The 19,879-nt window shown below is 40.5% G+C and overlaps 1 protein-coding gene across 3 annotated transcripts in view; it reads right to left on the reverse strand.

The window, feature by feature from the left end:
- Positions 1-19,879, reverse strand: part of pnut (septin 7-like protein pnut) — a 150,678-nt gene that overhangs the window by 63,562 nt on the left and 67,237 nt on the right. For all 3 annotated transcript variants that reach the window (XR_011714256.1, XM_071675083.1, XM_071675074.1), the window contains exon 5: positions 1,001-1,159. Coding sequence is in view for 2 of the 3 variants with exons in the window: in XM_071675083.1 (XP_071531184.1) it covers positions 1,001-1,159 (159 nt within the window). In the remaining variant the exon portion in view is untranslated. The remainder of the gene's footprint in view (positions 1-1,000; positions 1,160-19,879) is intronic.

The raw sequence follows: 19,879 nt of genomic DNA on the forward strand, positions 1-19,879 counted from the left end.
AGGGGAGGAGGCAAAGGTTCTGGGAGTGTTGAAAAATGTGTGGAAGACGAGAATGTCATCTTGGAGAGCAAAAATGGGTATGTTTGAAGTGGTTCCAACAATGTTATATGGTTGTGAGGCATGGGCTATAGATAGGGTTGTGCAGAGGAGGGTGGATGTGTTGGAAATGAAATGTTTGAGGACAATATGTGGTGTGAGGTGGTTTGATCGAGTAAGTAATGAAAGGATAAGAGAGATGTGTGGTAATACAAAGAGTGTGGTTGAGAAAGCAGAAGAGGGTGAGTTGAAATGGTATGGTCACATGGAGAGAATGAGTGAGGAAAGATTGACATGGTTTACTCCAGACGCTTCACATGCCCTGGTTCAATCCACTGGCAGCATGTCGACCTTGGTATACCACATTGTTTCAATTCACTCTATTCCTTGCGTGCCTTTCACCCTCCTGTTTGTTCAGGCACCGATCGCTCAAAATCTTTCTTACTCCATCCTTCCACCTCCAATTTGGTCTCCCACTTCTTGTTCCCTCCACCTCTGACACATATATCCTCTTTGTCAATCTTTCCTCACATTGCAACCACTATTCCTTCAAACATAACTGTTTTTGCTCTCCAAGATAATGTTCTCACCTTCCACACATTCTTCAATGCTCCCAGAACCTTCGCCCCCTTCCCCACCCTGTGATTTGCTTCTGCTTCCATGGTTCCATCCACTGCTAAACTCACTCCCAGAAATCTAAAACACTTCACCTCCTTCAGTTTTTCTCCTTTCAAACTCAAAAACTGAGAAACTTTTTTCTATGAAGACAAAAGTTAGGTAATCAATGTCATATTACTCTGTACTACATTTGTGAGATTATTTCCCTAGTTACTTCCAGATTCAAGGGATTAATGCATTTCTAAATAAGCTTTTAATGTCACTGATAATCTAACAAAAATCTAAGAAATAAAATTACGGTAAAGCAACCAAATCTAAAATGGCTCATTCTTGAGACATATCTCACCTGTTTTTTCAAGTGTTGACATTCATCAGGTGTAAGGGTGTCAGCTTTGGCTATAACAGGAATGATATTCACTTTGTCATGGAGGCGTCTCATAAACTCAACGTCAAGGGGCTTTAAACCATGACCTGATGGAGCAATGAAGTACAGACAACAATGTACCTGTAAATATCAAAAACAGCTAAGAATGCAGGCCCACTTCACTGAAGCAGGGCTGGAGTAATTACGCTTTAAAAATCAAATTACAGTTACAAACACTTTCCATTTCTTTTGAATTACAATAATGTTACAAATACATTTGAGAATAGCAATTACAATCACCACAATACAAAATCAATTATAATTACGATTATGATCACAATTTCCCTAACTTAGAGAAAAAATCATTTTGGTAAAAAAAAAATCTTATTTTGCATTGTATGGATATCCTTTATTTCCAAACAAGTGTCTCAAAAGTAATATAAAGATTTCATTTTTGTAGAATTTGCATATGTTAACTAAAAAGCTGGTAGTTTTACACAACTCACTAATGCATTCTATCAATAACATTGAATGGAAGGAAGTGACTCCAACTTGAGCTCTGTTAGCAGTGAAAATATCGCAAAGCTGGAAACTCGCTCTGATGGAGGAGATGTAGCAGTGCTCCCAATCACCTCGCTTGCAAGGTTCTTCAGTGGATGCAAAGTTTGGGACACTTCTTTCCAGTATAGCATTGGATCACTTAATAATGACAGTTTCCTCGTCATATTGCTTCAACAAAAGATCCAACCAATTCTTTACAGAGTCCAATACGACTTCCAGCCATTCACAGTGCTGTAATTGCATGTCATGATTATGAATAAGATTCTCCACTGAGTGTTTAAGTCCCTGAATCACTGGTCCAATAGCAGATATGGTCACCTTCCTCTGCCCCTCCACAACTTCCATGGCCTCATGAAAAGGTTCGAGAACAATCACAAGCTCCTTTAAGGCAGAAATCTCCACTGGTATGATTTTCTTGCTCCTCTGCTCTCTCTGAGACAGAAGATTAATTGCATTATTCACCTCTGCAGGGTTCTCCAGCCAACCCACGTGATCAATAGGGTGGGCTCAAATGGTTCATGATAAAGTACCACTAGCGAGTACCACTACCACTACCGGGTATACCTTTCATAGATTATACCACTACAGCCATTATCTTTTTGGTCCAGTACCGCTACCACTACCCCCAGTATTTCAAAAGTACCGCTTAACCACCTTTGCATTCACAAGGTTACAGTATCACTTTCCTCCCCTTTCGCAATTACAATCAAATTACAATTCCGTGATCACAATTAATTACAAATGATTGCTTTAATTCTATTCTCAATTACAATTACTATATTTCTGTAATTAATTACATTTCAATTAAATCACAATTACTCCAACCCTGGACTGAAGCCCTCATGTTCTCCATTCTCAAAGATCTAAAGCAAATTATCTCCTACCCTTTCTATATTCCTGACTGCTATGACCACTCTCCCAATATTCTGGATCTGTTTTGCTCCTCAAATCCATCCCACTGTAACTACACAATCTCATCCCCAGTTAGTTCATCTGATCACTAATTCATAGATGTATCAATTTTAGTGGCACCTCCCCCTTGTAAGTTATTCCCGTCAACGATGTTGACTGGAATAACTTACGAGAACCTTTTCTGGCTTTCCTTAGAAAATTACTATCTTTTATGTGGTAATGCTTCTGGCTCTACCAAATGCATAGCATAGGTTATTGTTGTGGAAATGAAGGCATTTATCACTTCCTACAAAATGACCTCTTCAGCCAATTCATGGTTCAACTGTTCCTGTTCAGAAGCCATTCAGGAAAGGGATCAGGCAAAATGGGCTTGGAAAAACTCTCCTTTGCCAATTCCCATTCAGCATTCATCACAGTCTGTAATCACTGCAAAGACATTACCCATGAGGCAAAGCATTCCTTTCTGGCCTTTGGCTAAGGGCATCAGGAACAACTGTAGCTCTACCTTTCCTTCAATTTTCCATTCTGATGATACTACAGCTGTCTCTCCCATTGAAAAAGTAACTCTCTTTGTTTCCCGTTTCTTCTCTAACTCCATTTGGATGATTCTAACATTCCTTCACACCATGATGCTCCTCTTACTAATCTTATGTCCCTCCCCGTAATTGATTTTCAGTCAGAAAAGTGCTTCTCTCACTGGCACAAGCAAGGCTTATGGTTCTGGTGGCATTCATCCCCATGTACTGGAAAAGTGTGCCTCTGAACTTGCACCTGCACTTGCTCTTCTGTTTTGTTTCTGTTAAAAACTAGAACTTTCCTTCCTCTCTGAAGCATGCATTGGCACATTCCATCCCTAAGAAAAGTGACCTTTCTAACCCTCTAATTATTGCCCTGTTGCTTTGACTTCCGCCATCTCCAAAGTCTTTGAATTCCTCCTCAACTACCATATCCTATGACATCTTAAATCTCACAGTCTTCTCTCTGATCACCAGTATGGTTTCCATAAGGCAAGATCCAATGGTGATCTTTCCTATCTTACTAAGGTTTGGTCATCATCCAAGAAAGATTTTGGAGAATCCTGTGTAGTTGCCCTTGACATATCCAAAGCTTTTGACAGTGTGGCATTGGGGTCTTACCTCTAAGCTCCCCTCTTTTGGCTTCCCTCCCTCACTTTGCTCCCTAATATCTAGCTTCCTCTCTGACTGATCTATCTCCTTGCCTGTTGATGGATCAGCCTTCCCCCTTTTCTTCATCAACAGCTGTGTCCCTCATAGTTCTGTCCTGTTGCCTACAAATTTTCTCCATATCAGCAATTTCCTGTCTTCCACAAATTATCAAATGCACTTATATGCTGTTGACTCAACACTGCATTCCTCCATGTCCTTCAATTCTGTTCCTTCCTCTCTTACTCAAGTGGGGAAAACAAAATCTGGTTACAAGATTAAGTTTAATGGCACAAAGACCCAGCTTCTACCCATTTCTCTAACAAAACTTCCTAATAACTTTCCTCTCTCCTTTGACAATTCTGTAATTCCACAACATGACTCAATGAACATACTTGGTATTACTGTAACATCCACTCTTTCCTGGAGATCCTACATTATGGAAATGGTTAAGTCTACCTCTAAGAAACTGGTAGTCCTGTTTAGATGTCAAATATTCTTTTCCTTTCAACAGCTGCTCCATTTATACAAAGGATTAATTGATCCTTATGAGGAGTACTGCTCTCACGTCTGGGGTGGTTCAAGCTATGCATCCTTACCTGACAGAATTGAGTAGAAAGCAGTAAGACTTACAAACTCTCCCACACCCAGGATAACTTTAAAACTTGACCTGCTGCCCTATGTTGCAATGCTGATTCACTTTCCCTTTCCTATATGTATTACAATGGCTTTCGCTTCCAAGAGATGGCTGCATTAGTGCCCCTACCAACAGCTATGCCATGCAATACTTGGTAAGCTGCTGTATCACATGATTATTGTGTGATCGTTGGTAACTCAATAGTGGGCCGTTTTGACAACTGATTCTTTCCATAAACCTTAAAGCTTTGGAACTCTCTAACCTTTCATGTTTTTCCTAATAACTATGACCTTGCACATTTCAAAGGACAGATTTTTCACTTCCTTCAAAATTCATAAATACTACCCCTTATCTATTCCTTTTTCCTTTCATAATCCTCTCTATTTTTCAATTAGGGCCCAGCCTTGATGTGGACTTTTGCCAGTGACTGGAGCCTCCAATGTAAAAAGAAAAAACCGATTATAGAATTTCAAGTAAGAGAAACTTCAAAAAGGAACCATGTCTAATGAAGATGTCCTAACTTGGGTACCATACGGAAAGGTGTCTGGCTCAATGCTCTTTATAATCAAGATAACATCAATAAAGAAGTAAACTAAAGAAAAGTATGGTGCTCTGTTAATGGCATGAGTTTAAGCAAAATGACTGTCAGAAACTCATCAAATGGAGATGCAAAAGGCTTAAAAACAAATTCACAATATGCATATGGACAGAAGTGAACTGGATGTGAATTCACAAAAGAAAAATTTGAGCAACTAAGTTATGGAACAAATGAGAATACATAGGTGGCACCTATAAAGGCTGGCCCAACAAAGAAACTGATAGGAATTGAAACAAATGTGAAAGAATTCGGTGTCATCATAAATAAGACACTACAATTCAGAGAAAACATTGAGAAGATAATAATATCACGGCAAATAACAAGCGGTGTGATTTTGAGAACCTTCACTCTAAGAGACATATGACAACAAATGAAAATGTTTAATGTATGCATTAGGAGGAAAACTGAATACTGCTCTGACATATGGTTACCAATGAAACATAAGAAACTATGAGAACAAGCAAGAATTTAGAACCATTTCACAAGCAAAACTGATGGGACTGAGCAAATGAACTACTATGTCAGGCTGAATAAACTGCAAGTACATAGCCTCGGAAGAAGAGAAAATTATACAAGATAATCTAAGCATGGCAACAAACTGAAGGTATGAAAGAATATATTGTGAACCCAAAAAATTTTTAACATGGAAGATATAGTCATGAAATCAGCAGGAGTATCAAAAGAAAACCAGAAATGAATCAGACAAAAAATTATGAGAGCCCACTCAAGAAGCTTTATACTACAAATATGAAATGAGCATGGATCAATTATAGAAACATTAAAGAGAAAATTTGATATGTGGCTGAAATCAGACTCGGATGAACTCAGTACTGCATAGATAATCAAATTAACTGGCACCAGAGAGGAACAGTATCATTCATTAAGCATAACATGCACTAAGTGCTATGATCTTGTGTTAGTGGATCCCATATGTATGTACATATAGTACACTGTATGATTGAACCAGAAACATCCATTAATGACCTGTGAATTTTTGTAGGAATGTGACAAACACTAAATCAGCTGTATGCAAGAGTGCCCTGAGCAGCAGGCACTGAGAAGCAGTTATCAGGGGTTGGGAAGTATATGTGCAGCAGAGTCTCTGAATCAAATCTGAAACTGTGAATACCTTGTTAATGCTGTGATGCTTTTTTTTTCTCAAGAAAAGACAAAGAGGTCAGGAGTCTTAGGAACTCAGTCCTTAACCCATAGGAGGCAAATGACCTCCAATTAGAATCTCATAAGAGGCAGCAGTTGATATCACATGAGAATGAATTCTTGAAATGGCTGTTTCTGCTTCAAGGTGAAATGTACTTATTTATCTATCTATCATATTTGATTGCCATTTCCTGCATCAGCAAGGTAGCACCAGGAAACAGATGAAGATAGACCCATCCACTCATATACACACATATATACATACATGCACATGCAAGTACATATACATAGATATACATAGCAACGTATACACAAATACATATACATACACATAACAGACATATAAATATATACAAATGTTTGTACATATTCATACATGCTTGCCTTCATCCATTCCTGGAGCCACCCTGCCCCACAAGAAACAGCACTGCTACCCCCTGCGTCAGTGAGGTAGTGCCAAGAAAACAGACAAAAAATGTATTCATTTATCTATTTTTTTTTATTACACTTTGTTGCTGTCTCCCGTGTTAGCAAGGTAGCGCAAACGAAAGAATGGCCCAACCCACCCACATACACATGTATATTTTTTTTTTTTTTTTTTTTTCATACTATCCACCATTTCCCGCGACAGCGAGGTAGCGTTAAGAACAGAGGACTGGGCCTTTGAGGAAATATCCTCGCCTGGCCCTCTTCTCTGTTCCTTCTTTTGGAAAATTAAAAAAAAAAAACGAGAGGGGAGGATTTCCAGCCCCCCGCTCCCTCCCCTTTTAGTCGCCTTCTACGACACGCAGGAAATACGTGGGAAGTATTCTTAATCCCCTATCCCCAGGGATAATATATATATATATATATATATATATATATATATATATATATATATATATATATATATATATATATATGGGATCAGGTGTTTGCTTTGAAGAATGTATGTGAGAAATACTTAGAAAAGCAAATGGATTTGTATGTAGCATTTATGGATCTGGAGAAGGCATATGATAGAGTTGATAGAGATGCTCTGTGGAAGGTATTAAGAATATATGGTGTGTGAGGCAAGTTGTTAGAAGCAGTGAAAAGTTTTTATCGAGGATGTAAGGCATGTGTACGTGTAGGAAGAGAGGAAAGTGATTGGTTCTCAGTGAATGTAGGTTTGCGGCAGGGGTGTGTAATGTCCCCCATACACATGTATATACACACGTCCACACACGCAAATATACATACCTACACATCTTTCCATGGTTTACCCCAGACGCTTCACATGCCTTGATTCAATCCACTGACAGCACGTCAACCCCGGTATACCACATCGCTCCAATTCACTCTATTCCTTGCCCTCCTTTCACCCTCCTGCATGTTCAGGCCCCGATCACACAAAATCTTTTTCACTCCATCTTTCCACCTCCAATTTGGTCTCCCTCTTCTCCTCGTTCCCTCCACCTCCGACACATATATCCTCTTGGTCAATCTTTCCTCACTCATTCTCTCCATGTGCCCAAACCACTTCAAAACACCCTCTTCTGCTCTCTCAACCACGCTCTTTTTATTTCCACACATCTCTCTTACCCTTACGTTACTCACTCGATCAAACCACCTCACACCACACATTGTCCTCAAACATCTCATTTCCAGCACATCCATCCTCCTGCACACAACTCTATCAACTCTATCCATAGCCCATGCCTCGCAACCATACAACATTGTTGGAACCACTATTCCTTCAAACATACCCATTTTTGCTTTCCGAGATAATGTTCTCGACTTCCACACATTTTTCAAGGCTCCCAGAATTTTCGCCCCCTCCCCCACCCTATGATCCACTTCCGCTTCCATGGTTCCATCCGCTGCCAGATCCACTCCCAGATATCTAAAACACTTCACTTCCTCCAGTTTTTCTCCATTCAAACTCACCTCCCAATTGACTTGACCCTCAACCCTACTGTACCTAATAACCTTGCTCTTATTCACATTTACTCTTAACTTTCTTCTTCCACACACTTTACCAAACTCAGTCACCAGCTTCTGCAGTTTCTCACATGAATCAGCCACCAGCGCTGTATCATCAGCGAACAACAACTGACTCACTTCCCAAGCTCTCTCATCCCCAACAGACTTCATACTTGCCCCTCTTTCCAAAACTCTTGCATTTACCTCCCTAACAACCCCATCCATAAACAAATTAAACAACCATGGAGACATCACACACCCCTGCCGCAAACCTACATTCACTGAGAACCAATCACTTTCCTCTCTTCCTACACGTACACATGCCTTACATCCTCGATAAAAACTTTTCACTGCTTCTAACAACTTTCCTCCCACACCATATATTCTTAATACCTTCCACAGAGCATCTCTATCAACTCTATCATATGCCTTCTCCAGATCCATAAATGCTACATACAAATCCATTTGCTTTTCTAAGTATTTCTCACATATATATATATATATATATATATTTGGGAGCGGGGGGCTGGAAATCCTCCCCTCTCGTTTTTTTTTAATTTTCCAAAAGAAGGAACAAAGAAGGGGGCCAAGTGAGGATATTCCCTCAAAGGCTCAGTCCTCTGTTCTTAACGCTATCTTGCTAACGCGGGAAATGGCGAATAGTATGAAAAAAAAATATATATATATATCCCTGGGGACAGGGGAGAAAGAATACTTCCCACATATTCCCTGCTTGTCATAGAAGGCGACTAAAAGGGGAGGGAGCAGGGGGCTGGAAATCCTCCCCTCTCATTATTTTTTTTTTAATTCTCCAAAAGAAGGAACAGAAAAGGGGGCCAGGTGAGGATATTCCCTCAAAGGCCCAGTTCTCTGTTCTTAACACTACCTCGCTAACGTGGGAAATGGCGAATAGTTTGAAAGAAAAAAGAAATATATATATATATATATATATATATATATATATATATATATATATATATATATATATATATATATGAAGAATGTGTGGAAGTCGAGAACATTATCTCGGAAAGCAAAAATGGGTATGTTTGAAGGAATAGTGGTTCCAACAATGTTGTATGGTTGCGAGGCGTGGACTATGGATAGAGTTGTGCGCAGGAGGATGGATGTGCTGGAAATGAGATGTTTGAGGACAATGTGTGGTGTGAGGTGGTTTGATCGAGTAAGTAACGTAAGGGTAAGAGAGATGTGTGGAAATAAAAAGAGCGTGGTTGAGAGAGCAGAAGAGGGTGTTTTGAAATGGTTTGGTCACATGGAGAGAATGAGTGAGGAAAGATTGACCAAGAGGATATATGTGTCGGAGGTGGAGGGAACGAGGAGAAGAGGGAGACCAAATTGGAGGTGGAAAGATGGGGTGAAAAAGATTTTGTGTGATTGGGGCCTGAACATGCAGGAGGGTGAAAGGAGGGCAAGGAATAGAGTGAATTGGAGCGATGTGGTATACCGGGGTTGACGTGCTGTCAGTGGATTGAATGAAGGCATGTGAAGCGTCTGGGGTAAACCATGGAAAGCTGTGTAGGTATGTATATTTGCGTGTGTGGACGTATGTATATACATGTGTATGGGGGTGGGTTGGGCCATTTCTTTCATCTGTTTCCTTGCACTACCTCGCAAACGCGGGAGACAGCGACAAAGCAAAAAAAAAAATATATATATATATATATATATATATATTATCCCTGAGGATAGGGGATTAAGAATACTTCCCACGTATTCCCTGCGTGTCGTAGAAGGCGACTAAAAGGGGAGGGAGCGGGGGGCTGGAAATCCTCCCCTCTCGTTTTTTTTTTTTTAATTTTCCAAAAGAAGGAACAGAGGGGGCCAGGTGAGGATATTCCGAAAAAGGCCCAGTCCTCTGTTCTTAACGCTACCTCACTAATGCGGGAAATGGCGAATAGTTTGAAAAAATATATATATATATATATATATATATATATATATATATATATATATATATATATATATTTTTTTTTTTTTTTTATACTTTGTCGCTGTCTCCCGCGTTTGCGAGGTAGCGCAAGGAAACATACGAAAGAAATGGCCCAACCCCCCCCATACACATGTACATACACACGTCCACACACGCAAATATACATACCTACACAGCTTTCCATGGTTTACCCCAGACGCTTCACATGCCTTGATTCAATCCACTGACAGCACGTCAACCCCTGTATACCACATCGCTCCAATTCACTCTATTCCTTGCCCTCCTTTCACCCTCCTGCATGTTCAGGCCCCGATCACACAAAATCTTTTTCACTCCATCTTTCCACCTCCAATTTGGTCTCCCTCTTCTCCTCGTTCCCTCCACCTCCGACACATATATCCTCTTGGTCAATCTTTCCTCACTCATTCTCTCCATGTGCCCAAACCGTTTCAAAACACCCTCTTCTGCTCTCTCAACCACGCTCTTTTTATTTCCACACATCTCTCTTACCCTTACGTTACTTACTCGATCAAACCACCTCACACCACACATTTTCCTCAAACATCTCATTTCCAGCACATCCATCCTCCTGCGCACATCTCTATCCATAGCCCATGCCTCGCAACCATACAACATTGTTGGAACCACTATTCCTTCAAACATACCCATTTTTGCTTTCCGAGATAATGTTCTCGACTTCCACACATTTTTCAAGGCTCCCAAAATTTTCGCCCCCTCCCCCACCCTATGATATATATATATATATATATATATATATATCTTAACATGAAACTGGAATATTGGCTTATGATGTTTCTCAATTGTCTTCATTACACAAAGTACAACCATACCTTGGATAAATGAGGGTAGGTAGTTGGTCATCCGCCACAATAAAGCCCTGACAGACCAAAAGTTTATCTGGACCTCAACTTTTCCAGTACATTCATGAAAAACACCTTTTTGCTTTCCATCTCTATCACTTTGAAAAAAAAATGCTCCCTTTGTTCACAATTCAATGAAAGAATAAGCTTCAATGTCTATGCTACATTCTTTTCCAATTTCACTATTTTCTTGTCAGAGCTCCATGTATGAAAACTATCACTCCAGTAACACAACTATATACATTTACTTCCCCTTTAAAAAAAAGTTCTGGGGACGTCTGTCTCGATACACTGCGGGTTACTCTACCACCTGGCGAGGTTTGTGTTTCAATGGTTCTTAATTCACAAAAGTAGTAGCATCACTGGTGGGCGGAAGAACATTCTTGTAACCAAAGCGAGGATCACAGTCCGTGCAACTACTTGTACCACCACGTCCAAGTATGTTCACCCGAAGCAGTTCCGTGCATTTAGGTTGACGGATCAGGTGTTTGTGTGCCAGGATCCCTTGCTTTTCACAAACGCATTTCACGCAGTCCCAGACACCGAAGGGGGAGCCCAGGTTGGGACTCTACTCTTCCCAAAGGGAGTATCTGTTCTTCCCCAACCAGCACTCATGATGACCGGGTATTCAGGCTCTTTTGCTAACAGCCGCAATCAGGATATTATTAACACTGACTGTGGATTCGTCATCTCTCGCTCTCTCTCTTCGCGCCGACTTTTCCCTAATCATGTGAATCGACCGATTGGGTTACAATCCCAAGCAGTAGGATACAGTGGTTAAATTGATGAAAACTACTACTGACGTTTGTGTAAATAAATTATACATTTCCCTTTTCCATAGCCAGAGGCTGAACCATTATGTGACATTCATTTTTTCAGTGCATTTCAAGCTAGAAGTTTCAGTTTTCTAAATCATTTCTTACATTTTTCATATGTATATATATATATATATATATATGTGTGTGTATGTGTGTATATGTGTGTATGTGTGTGTGTATGTATATATATATTATCCCTGGGGATAGGGGTGAAAGAATACTTCCCACGCATTCATCATGTGTTGTAGAAGGCGACTAGAGGGGATGGGAGCGGGGGGCCAGAAATACTCCCCTCCTTGTATCTTTAACTTTCTAAAAAATGGGAAACAAGGAGTCACGCGGGGAGTGCTCATCCTCCTCGTAGACTCAGATTGGGGTGTCTAAATGTGTGTGGATGTAACCAAGATGTGAAAAAAGGAGAGATAGGTAGTATGTTTGAGGAAAGGAACCTGGATGTTTTGGCTCTGAGTGAAACAAAGTTCAAGGGTAAAGGGGAAGAGTGGTTTGGAAATGTCTTGGGAGTAAAGTCAGGGGTTAGTGAGAGGACAAGAGCAAGGGAAGGAGTAGCAGTGCTCCTGAAACAGGAGTTGTGGGAGTATGTGATAGAATGTAAGAAAGTAAATTCTCGATTAATATGGGTAAAACTGAAAGTTGATGGAGAGAGATGGGTGATTATTGGTGCATATGCACCTGGGCATGAGAAGAAAGATCATGAGAGGCAAGTGTTTTGGGAGCAGCTGAATGAGTGTGTTAGTGGTTTTGATGCACACGACCGGGTTATAGTGATGGGTGATTTGAATGCAAAGGTGAGTACTGTGGCAGTTGAGGGAATAATTGGTATACATGGGGTGTTCAGTGTTGTAAATGGAAATGGTGAAGAGCTTGTAGATTTATGTGCTGAAAAAGGACTGGTGATTGGGAATACCTGGTTTAAAAAGCAAGATATACATAAGTATACGTATGTAAGTAGGAGAGATGGCCAGAGAGCGTTATTGGATTACATGTTAATTGACAGGCGCGCGAAAGAGAGACTTTTGGATGTAAATGTGCTGAGATGTGAAACTGGAGGGATGTCTGATCATTATCTTGTGGAGGCTAAGGTGAAGATTTGTATGGGTTTTCAGAAAGGAAGAATGAATGTTGGGGTGAAGAGGGTGGTGAGAGTAAGTGAGCTTGGTAAGGAGACTTGTGTGAGGAAGTACCAGGAGAGACTGAGCACAGAATGGAAAAAGGTGAGAACAATGGAAGTAAGGGGAGTGGGGGAGGAATGGGATGTATTTAGGGAATCAGTGATGGATTGCGCAAAAGATGCTTGTGGCATGAGAAGCGTGGGAGGTGGGTTGATTAGAAAGGGTAGTGAGTGGTGGGATGAAGAAGTAAGATTATTAGTGAAAGAGAAGAGAAAGGCATTTGGACGATTTTTGCAGGGAAAAAATGCAACTGAGTGGGAGATGTATAAAAGAAAGAGACAGGAGGTCAAGAGAAAGGTGCAAGAGGTGAAAAAGAGGGCAAATGAGAGTTGGGGTGAGAGAGTATCATGAAATCTTAGGGAGAATAAAAAGATGTTCTGGAAGGAGGTAAATAAAGTGCGTAAGACAAAAGAGCAAATGGGAACTTCAGTGAAGGGGGCTAATGGGGAGGTGATAACAAGTAGTGGTGATGTGAGAAGGAGATGGAGTGAGTATTTTGAAGGTTTGTTGAATGTGTTTGATGATAGAGTGGCAGATATAGGGTGTCTGGGTCGAGGTGGTGTGCAAAGTGAGAGGGTTAGGGAAAATGATTTGGTAAACAGAGAAGAGGTAGTAAAAGCTTTGCGGAAGATGAAAGCCGGCAAGGCAGCAGGTTTGGATGGTATTGCAGTGGAATTTATAAAAAAAAGGGGGTGACTGTATTGTTGACTGGTTGGTATGGTTATTTAATGTATGTATGACTCATGGTGAGGTGCCTGAGGGTTGGCAGAATGCGTGCACAGTGCCATTGTACAAAGGCAAAGGGGATAAGAGTGAGTGCTCAAATTACAGAGGTATAAGTTTGTTGAGTATTCCTGGTAAATTATATGGGAGGGTATTGATTGAGAGGGTGAAGGCATGTACAGAGCATCAGATTGGGGAAGAGCAGTGTGGTTTCAGAAGTGGTAGAGGATGTGTGGATCAGGTGTTTGCTTTGAAGAATGTATGTGAGAAATACTTAGAAAAGCAAATGGATTTGTATGTAGCATTTATGGATCTGGAGAGGGCATATGATAGAGTTGATAGAGATGCTCCGTGGAGGTATTAAGAATATATGGTGTGGGAGGCAAGTTGTTAGAAGCAGTGAAAAGTTTTTATCGAGGATGTAAGGCATGTGTACGTGTAGGAAGAGAGGAAAGTGATTGGTTCTCAGTGAATGTAAGTTTGCGGCAGGGGTGTGTGATGTCTCCATGGTTGTTTAATTTGTTTATGGATGGGGTTGTTAGGGAGGTGAATGCGAGAGTTTTGGAAAGGGGCACGCAAACACACGCAAATATACATACCTATACATCTCAATGTACACATATATATACACACACAGACGCATACATATATGCCCATGCACACAATTCACACTGTCTGCCTTTATTGATTCCCATCGCCACCTCGCCACACATGGAATACCATCCCCCTCCCCCCTCATGTGTGCAAGGTAGCACTAGGAAAAGACAACAAAGGCCCCATTCGTTCACACTCAGTCTCTAGCTGTCATGCAATAATGCCCGAAACCACAGCTCCCTTTCCACATCCAGGCCCCACACAACTTTCCATGGTTTACCCCAGACGCTTCACATGCCCTGATTCAATCCACTGACAGCACGTCAACCCTGGTATACCACATCGATCCAATTCACTCTATTCCTTGCCCACCTTTCACCCTCCTGCATGTTCAGGCCCCGATCACACAAAATCTTTTTCACTTCATCTTTCCACCTCCAATTTGGTCTCCCACTTCTCCTCATTCCCTCCACCTCCGACACACATATCCTCTTGGTCAATCTTTCCTCACTCATTCTCTCCATGTGTCCAAACCATTTCAAAACACCCTCTTCTGCTCTCTCAACCACGCTCTTTTTATTTCCACACATCTCTCTTACCCTTACATTACTTACTCGATCAAACCACCTCACACCACACATTGTCCTCAACATCTCATTTCCAGCACATCCACCCTTCTGCGCACAACTCTATCCATAGCCCACGGCTCGCAACCATACAACATTGTTGGAACTACTATTCCTTCAAACATACCCATTTTTGCTTTCTGAGATAATGTTCTCGACTTCCACACATTCTTCAAGGCTCCCACGATTTTTGCCCCCTCCCCCTCCCTATGATTCACTTCCGCTTCCATGGTTCCATCCGCTGCCAGATCCACTCCCAGATATCTAAAACACTTTACTTCCTCCAGTTTTCTCCATTCAAACTTACCTCCCAATTGACTTGACCCTCAACCATACTGTACCTAATAACCTTGCTCTTAATCACATTTACTCTTAACTTTCTTCTTTCACACACTTTACCAAACTCAGTCACCAGCTTCTGCAGTTTCTCACCTGGATCAGCCACCAGCGCTGTATCATCAGTGAACAACAACTGACTCACTTCCCAAGCTCTCTCATCCACAACAGACTGTATACTAGCCCCTCTCTCCAAAACTCTTGCATTCACCTCCCTAACAACCCCATCCATAAACAAATTAAACAAAAAATGTATAGCCGTTAATACTTGTAACAGCATCCCACACATTGCTTCCAAACACTAGAGGCCTAAACTTTTTTCCATATACATGGAGATCTACAACAGATGACATGCTTTCTAGAGGAATGTTCATTAAGCAAAAAATCTGTTAAAAGGGGGTGGTATCATATGGTGCCTATAGAGACGTGTTCCTGAAAATGTCAATTCTTACACTAGTAAGTGCTATAGAATGGCTTCCTTCTGTAACAATAATGGATCTGCAGATGCTATTTCAGTCTTTTATAGATAAAATGAAGACATTGTTAGTAATCATATGATATGAAACAAAATCTAATCAACATTCACAAGTTTGTCAGTGCTTGCAGTGCTGTTGATCACTGGTGCCACATTCAGACAGCACATTTACACCTTCCTGGCCTTCTTTCCATCATCTCCTGGGTATGGGAAAAATTTGTTGTGAGTTAGGTTGTCATGAGTGGTTCCCATTGTTATCAGGTATTGTTTTAATGGAAAAGGAAGCTATTCCAAGTGACTGACACATATGTACCTGTTGCCTGCCTGCCTCAACCCTGTGCATCACTTACATCTTTAAGTCTTTGTTAAGCACTTTCTTGGGTACCTTAGGTGCTTTACCTATGCTCGTACTTGCAGGACATTTTCTGGACATGATGGCTTTAAAATCTTCAAATACACATAAGAAATAGCCAAAAAGAGAGTGATGAGACTGAGCTGACATGAATTAAGGCAGGATGTACACAACTAGGTTACAAAAACTTATAGAATGTAAACAAACTTGGCAGTGGATATATCTGTTGGTTCTTTTCTTCTCCATTTGACTGTTTTTATCTCATTTTTGTTTTCAATGATTACTGCATACAGTAAATGAAATTTTTTTTTCATGCCCGTTTGATGAAATTCTTTTGTAAAAGGCTGTGTTAAGAGGTCTCTCTGTACAGGAAATTACATGTGTAAAACATGGCTAATCATCTTTGTCTGAGCCAAAACATTCACAAAATTACTACATAACTCTCTTGGTATGCCCGAAAATACTCTTGAAATACCTTATATGCCTGACAGTATGCAGTGCAAGAGCGCACAGCCTTTGTAAGAAATGACTCAGCAGGCTGAGTTGCATATCATCTTAATCAGAAAATTATGTTCTACTTAATCATAAGAACATACGAAGTTTCCTGAAATTCTGAAAATTTGTCTTTTCTGTGCGTGAAAAAGTTTTCTATTGCCTTACTAAAGTGTTAATTACTTGAGTGACACATTCCTTAAAACAAAAGATGAAGTAAAACTGGTGCACCATACGTGATTTCAATAGTAACTTTACAATATACATCATGTTAGATAAAGCACTAAAATTTCTACGGTATTATACAGCTTTCAATAGTGACAGCTCAGTGGATTTCTGCCTCATATTGTGAAGTTTGGGCATTAGTCCTGTGTTTTTGAGATTGTCTTTGTTGTAAACTTTCCTGTGTTGCCATTGCATGCCTGTCTTGCTGCCAACAGTTTTACTGTGTGCCATGCAATTGTTGACAACTGCAGGCCTTAAAAACACACCACCGTCACCTCCCCACCTCCACCTCCCAATGGCCAGCTAACTCTCACAGCCTCATATTAATGACTCAGCATCACCTCAAAAGGAAAATGACATTGTCCATTATCTGCCCACCTGACATTTTGTTATTCATACCCTTTTGACCAATTTATCAAAGTTGCCTTATGAAACACTAATCTATGATAATCACTTATGAAACCATGTGTATCATTAAAATCATCAGAGGAGCTCATATAAATCCTATTTTCTAAAATGTAGCGACAAACATTTTCATGCATTAGATATTACCCCAAGCTAATGAAAACCATATTATATTTCTACATAAATCAGCGAAAAAGATTTTTTTTTTTTTTTTTTTTTTTTTTTTTTTGCTGTCTCCCGCGTCTGCGAGGAAGTGCAAGGAAACAGACAAAAGAAATGGCCCAACCCACCCCCATACACATGTATATACATACGTCCACACACGCAAATATACATACCTACACAGCTTTCCATGGTTTACCCCAGTCGCTTCACATGCCTTGATTCAATCGACTGACAGCACGTCAACCCCGGTATACCACATCGCTCCAATTCACTCTATTCCTTGCCCTCCTTTCACCCTCCTGCATGTTCAGGCCCCGATCACACAAAATCTTTTTCACTCCATCTTTCCACCTCCAGTTTGTTCTCCCTCTTCTCCTCGTTCCCTCCACCTCCGACACATATATTCTCTTGGTCAATCTTTCCTCACTCATTCTCCCCATGTGCCCGAACCATTTCAAAACACCCTCTTCTGCTCTCTCAACCACGCTCTTTTTATTTCCACACATCTCTCTTACCCTTACGTTACTTACTCGATCAAACCACCTCACACCACACATTGTCCTCAAACATCTCATTTCCAGCACATCCATCCTCCTGCGCACAACTCTATCCATAGCCCACGCCTCGCAACCATACAACATTGTTGGAACCACTATTCCTTCAAACATACCCATTTTTGCTTTCCGAGATAATGTTCTCGACTTCCACACATTCTTCAAGGCTCCCAGAATTTTCGCCCCCTCCCCCACCCTATGATCCACTTCCGTTTCCATGGTTCCATCCGCTGCCAGATCCACTCCCAGATATCTAAAACACTTCACTTCCTCCAGTTTTTCTCCATTCAAACTCACCTCCCAATTGACTTGACCCTCAACCCTACTGTATCTAATAACCTTGCTCTTATTCACATTTACTCTTAACTTTCTTCTTTCACACACTTTACCAAACTCAGTCACCAGCTTCTGCAGTTTCTCACATGAATCAGCCACCAGCCACCAGCGAAAAAGATGTAATAACTTATTTCTTTATCCACATCAAATCACCACCACAATATAGTATCTGCATTTCCAAAATAAAGTTTGTTTACTCACCACAATATACCAGTGCACCTGTGTGGTGCTGACCCCACCCCTTCTCCTGACATCTCAACATCTCGGCAATGCAAAATACCACCCTATAGCAAACACCATACTTTTGTTCCAGGCTGCAAACAGTGAAATATTATATGGAACATTTGATGTGCTGCAGAATAATATCTCTTCTTCATACCATCTATACCTAGTAGAGTTTAATAGCTTCTTGGGTAATTATTATGAGAACAAAATGGTTAACTATTCAAATACATCCTTTACCCAATACATAGGTTGTATCACCTACCCCTTATGACAAACCCGACATGTGTAAAGGTCACCTTCAAGTTGATGACATTTGCTTCTGTATATGGAAGGAATGACAAGGCACAAGGTCTATGAATGCATGTGTGTCTGTGTGCTAATTGCATGGATTGGGGGTGGGTAGTTACATTATCATAAAATAATTCAGAGCTCTAGCACAAGCTGTGAATAATTTCCCTACTTTGTGATTAACATTTCTTTCAGTATTTTTGCTTAGTTCATCTTATTTCTATATTTGCTTCATAGATACTGCATTGTATGTAGGTGTCAACTATTAGCTTATTCCTCTCTCAACTCTTTCCTCCTTACCTTGTTACCTCATCACCACTTTACATGTCAGTTTCAGCTGTCTCCTGCTCCCCCATCCCAGGTCACTAATGAAAGCTTTAAAGTAGTGAGTTGATACTCACTGGGTTGACACTTCACAGAAAGAGGACTGACAATGTTAACTGTTCCAGTTCGAAGTGATGGTAGCTATACATACATAAATGGATCACTGCAAGAGGTGCGTGTCATCTCGTGAGGATCTCTTCTTTAATTACACAATATCATAGTCTCTTACTCCTAATAATTATTGTATATTTTATCACATTTTGCAGTAAACTGCACAAAAAATAACCCAAAAGTGTATATTAGGGTGGATTGTTTTTACACTTTCTTTTTATATTCATATGGGGGGGAGTGCAGAAAAGATGTGGATCCAAGAGAAAAGATTCTGCAAAAAAACATGGGTTCTCTGCGCCAACATTTTTAGCTCCTCGAGGGGCTCAAAACTTGAAAAATAAGGTATCAAAATCGTGTATTTATAGAAAAGCTCTAAAGCTGAAAATATGTTTATTCCTAAGTGAGGTAGGGTTAATTTTATACAAATACACTTAAACATAGTATTTCTGAAATCTGGAAGTAACTGAATAACTCATGCAGCCCCCTAAGGAAAAAAATAGCATTTTTTTTATCTTTCATCCCTAGGGATATGGGAGAAAGAATATTTCCCACGTATTCTCTGCATGTTGTAAAAGGCAAGTAAAGGGGGCAGGAGTAGGGGGGCTGGAAACCCTCCCCTCCTTGTATTTCAATTTCTAAAAGGGGAAACAGAAGAAGGAGTCAAGTGGGGACTGCTCATCCTCCTCTAAGGCTCAGATTGGAGTGTCTGAAAGTGTGTAGATGTAACCAACATGAGAAGAAAGGAGAGATAGGTAGTATGTTGGAGGAAAGAAACATGGATGTTCTGGCTCTGAGTGAAATGAAGCTCAAGGGTAAA

Source organism: Panulirus ornatus, chromosome 2, assembly GCF_036320965.1.
Source record: "Panulirus ornatus isolate Po-2019 chromosome 2, ASM3632096v1, whole genome shotgun sequence".
Classification (NCBI taxonomy): Eukaryota; Metazoa; Arthropoda; class Malacostraca; order Decapoda; family Palinuridae; genus Panulirus; species Panulirus ornatus.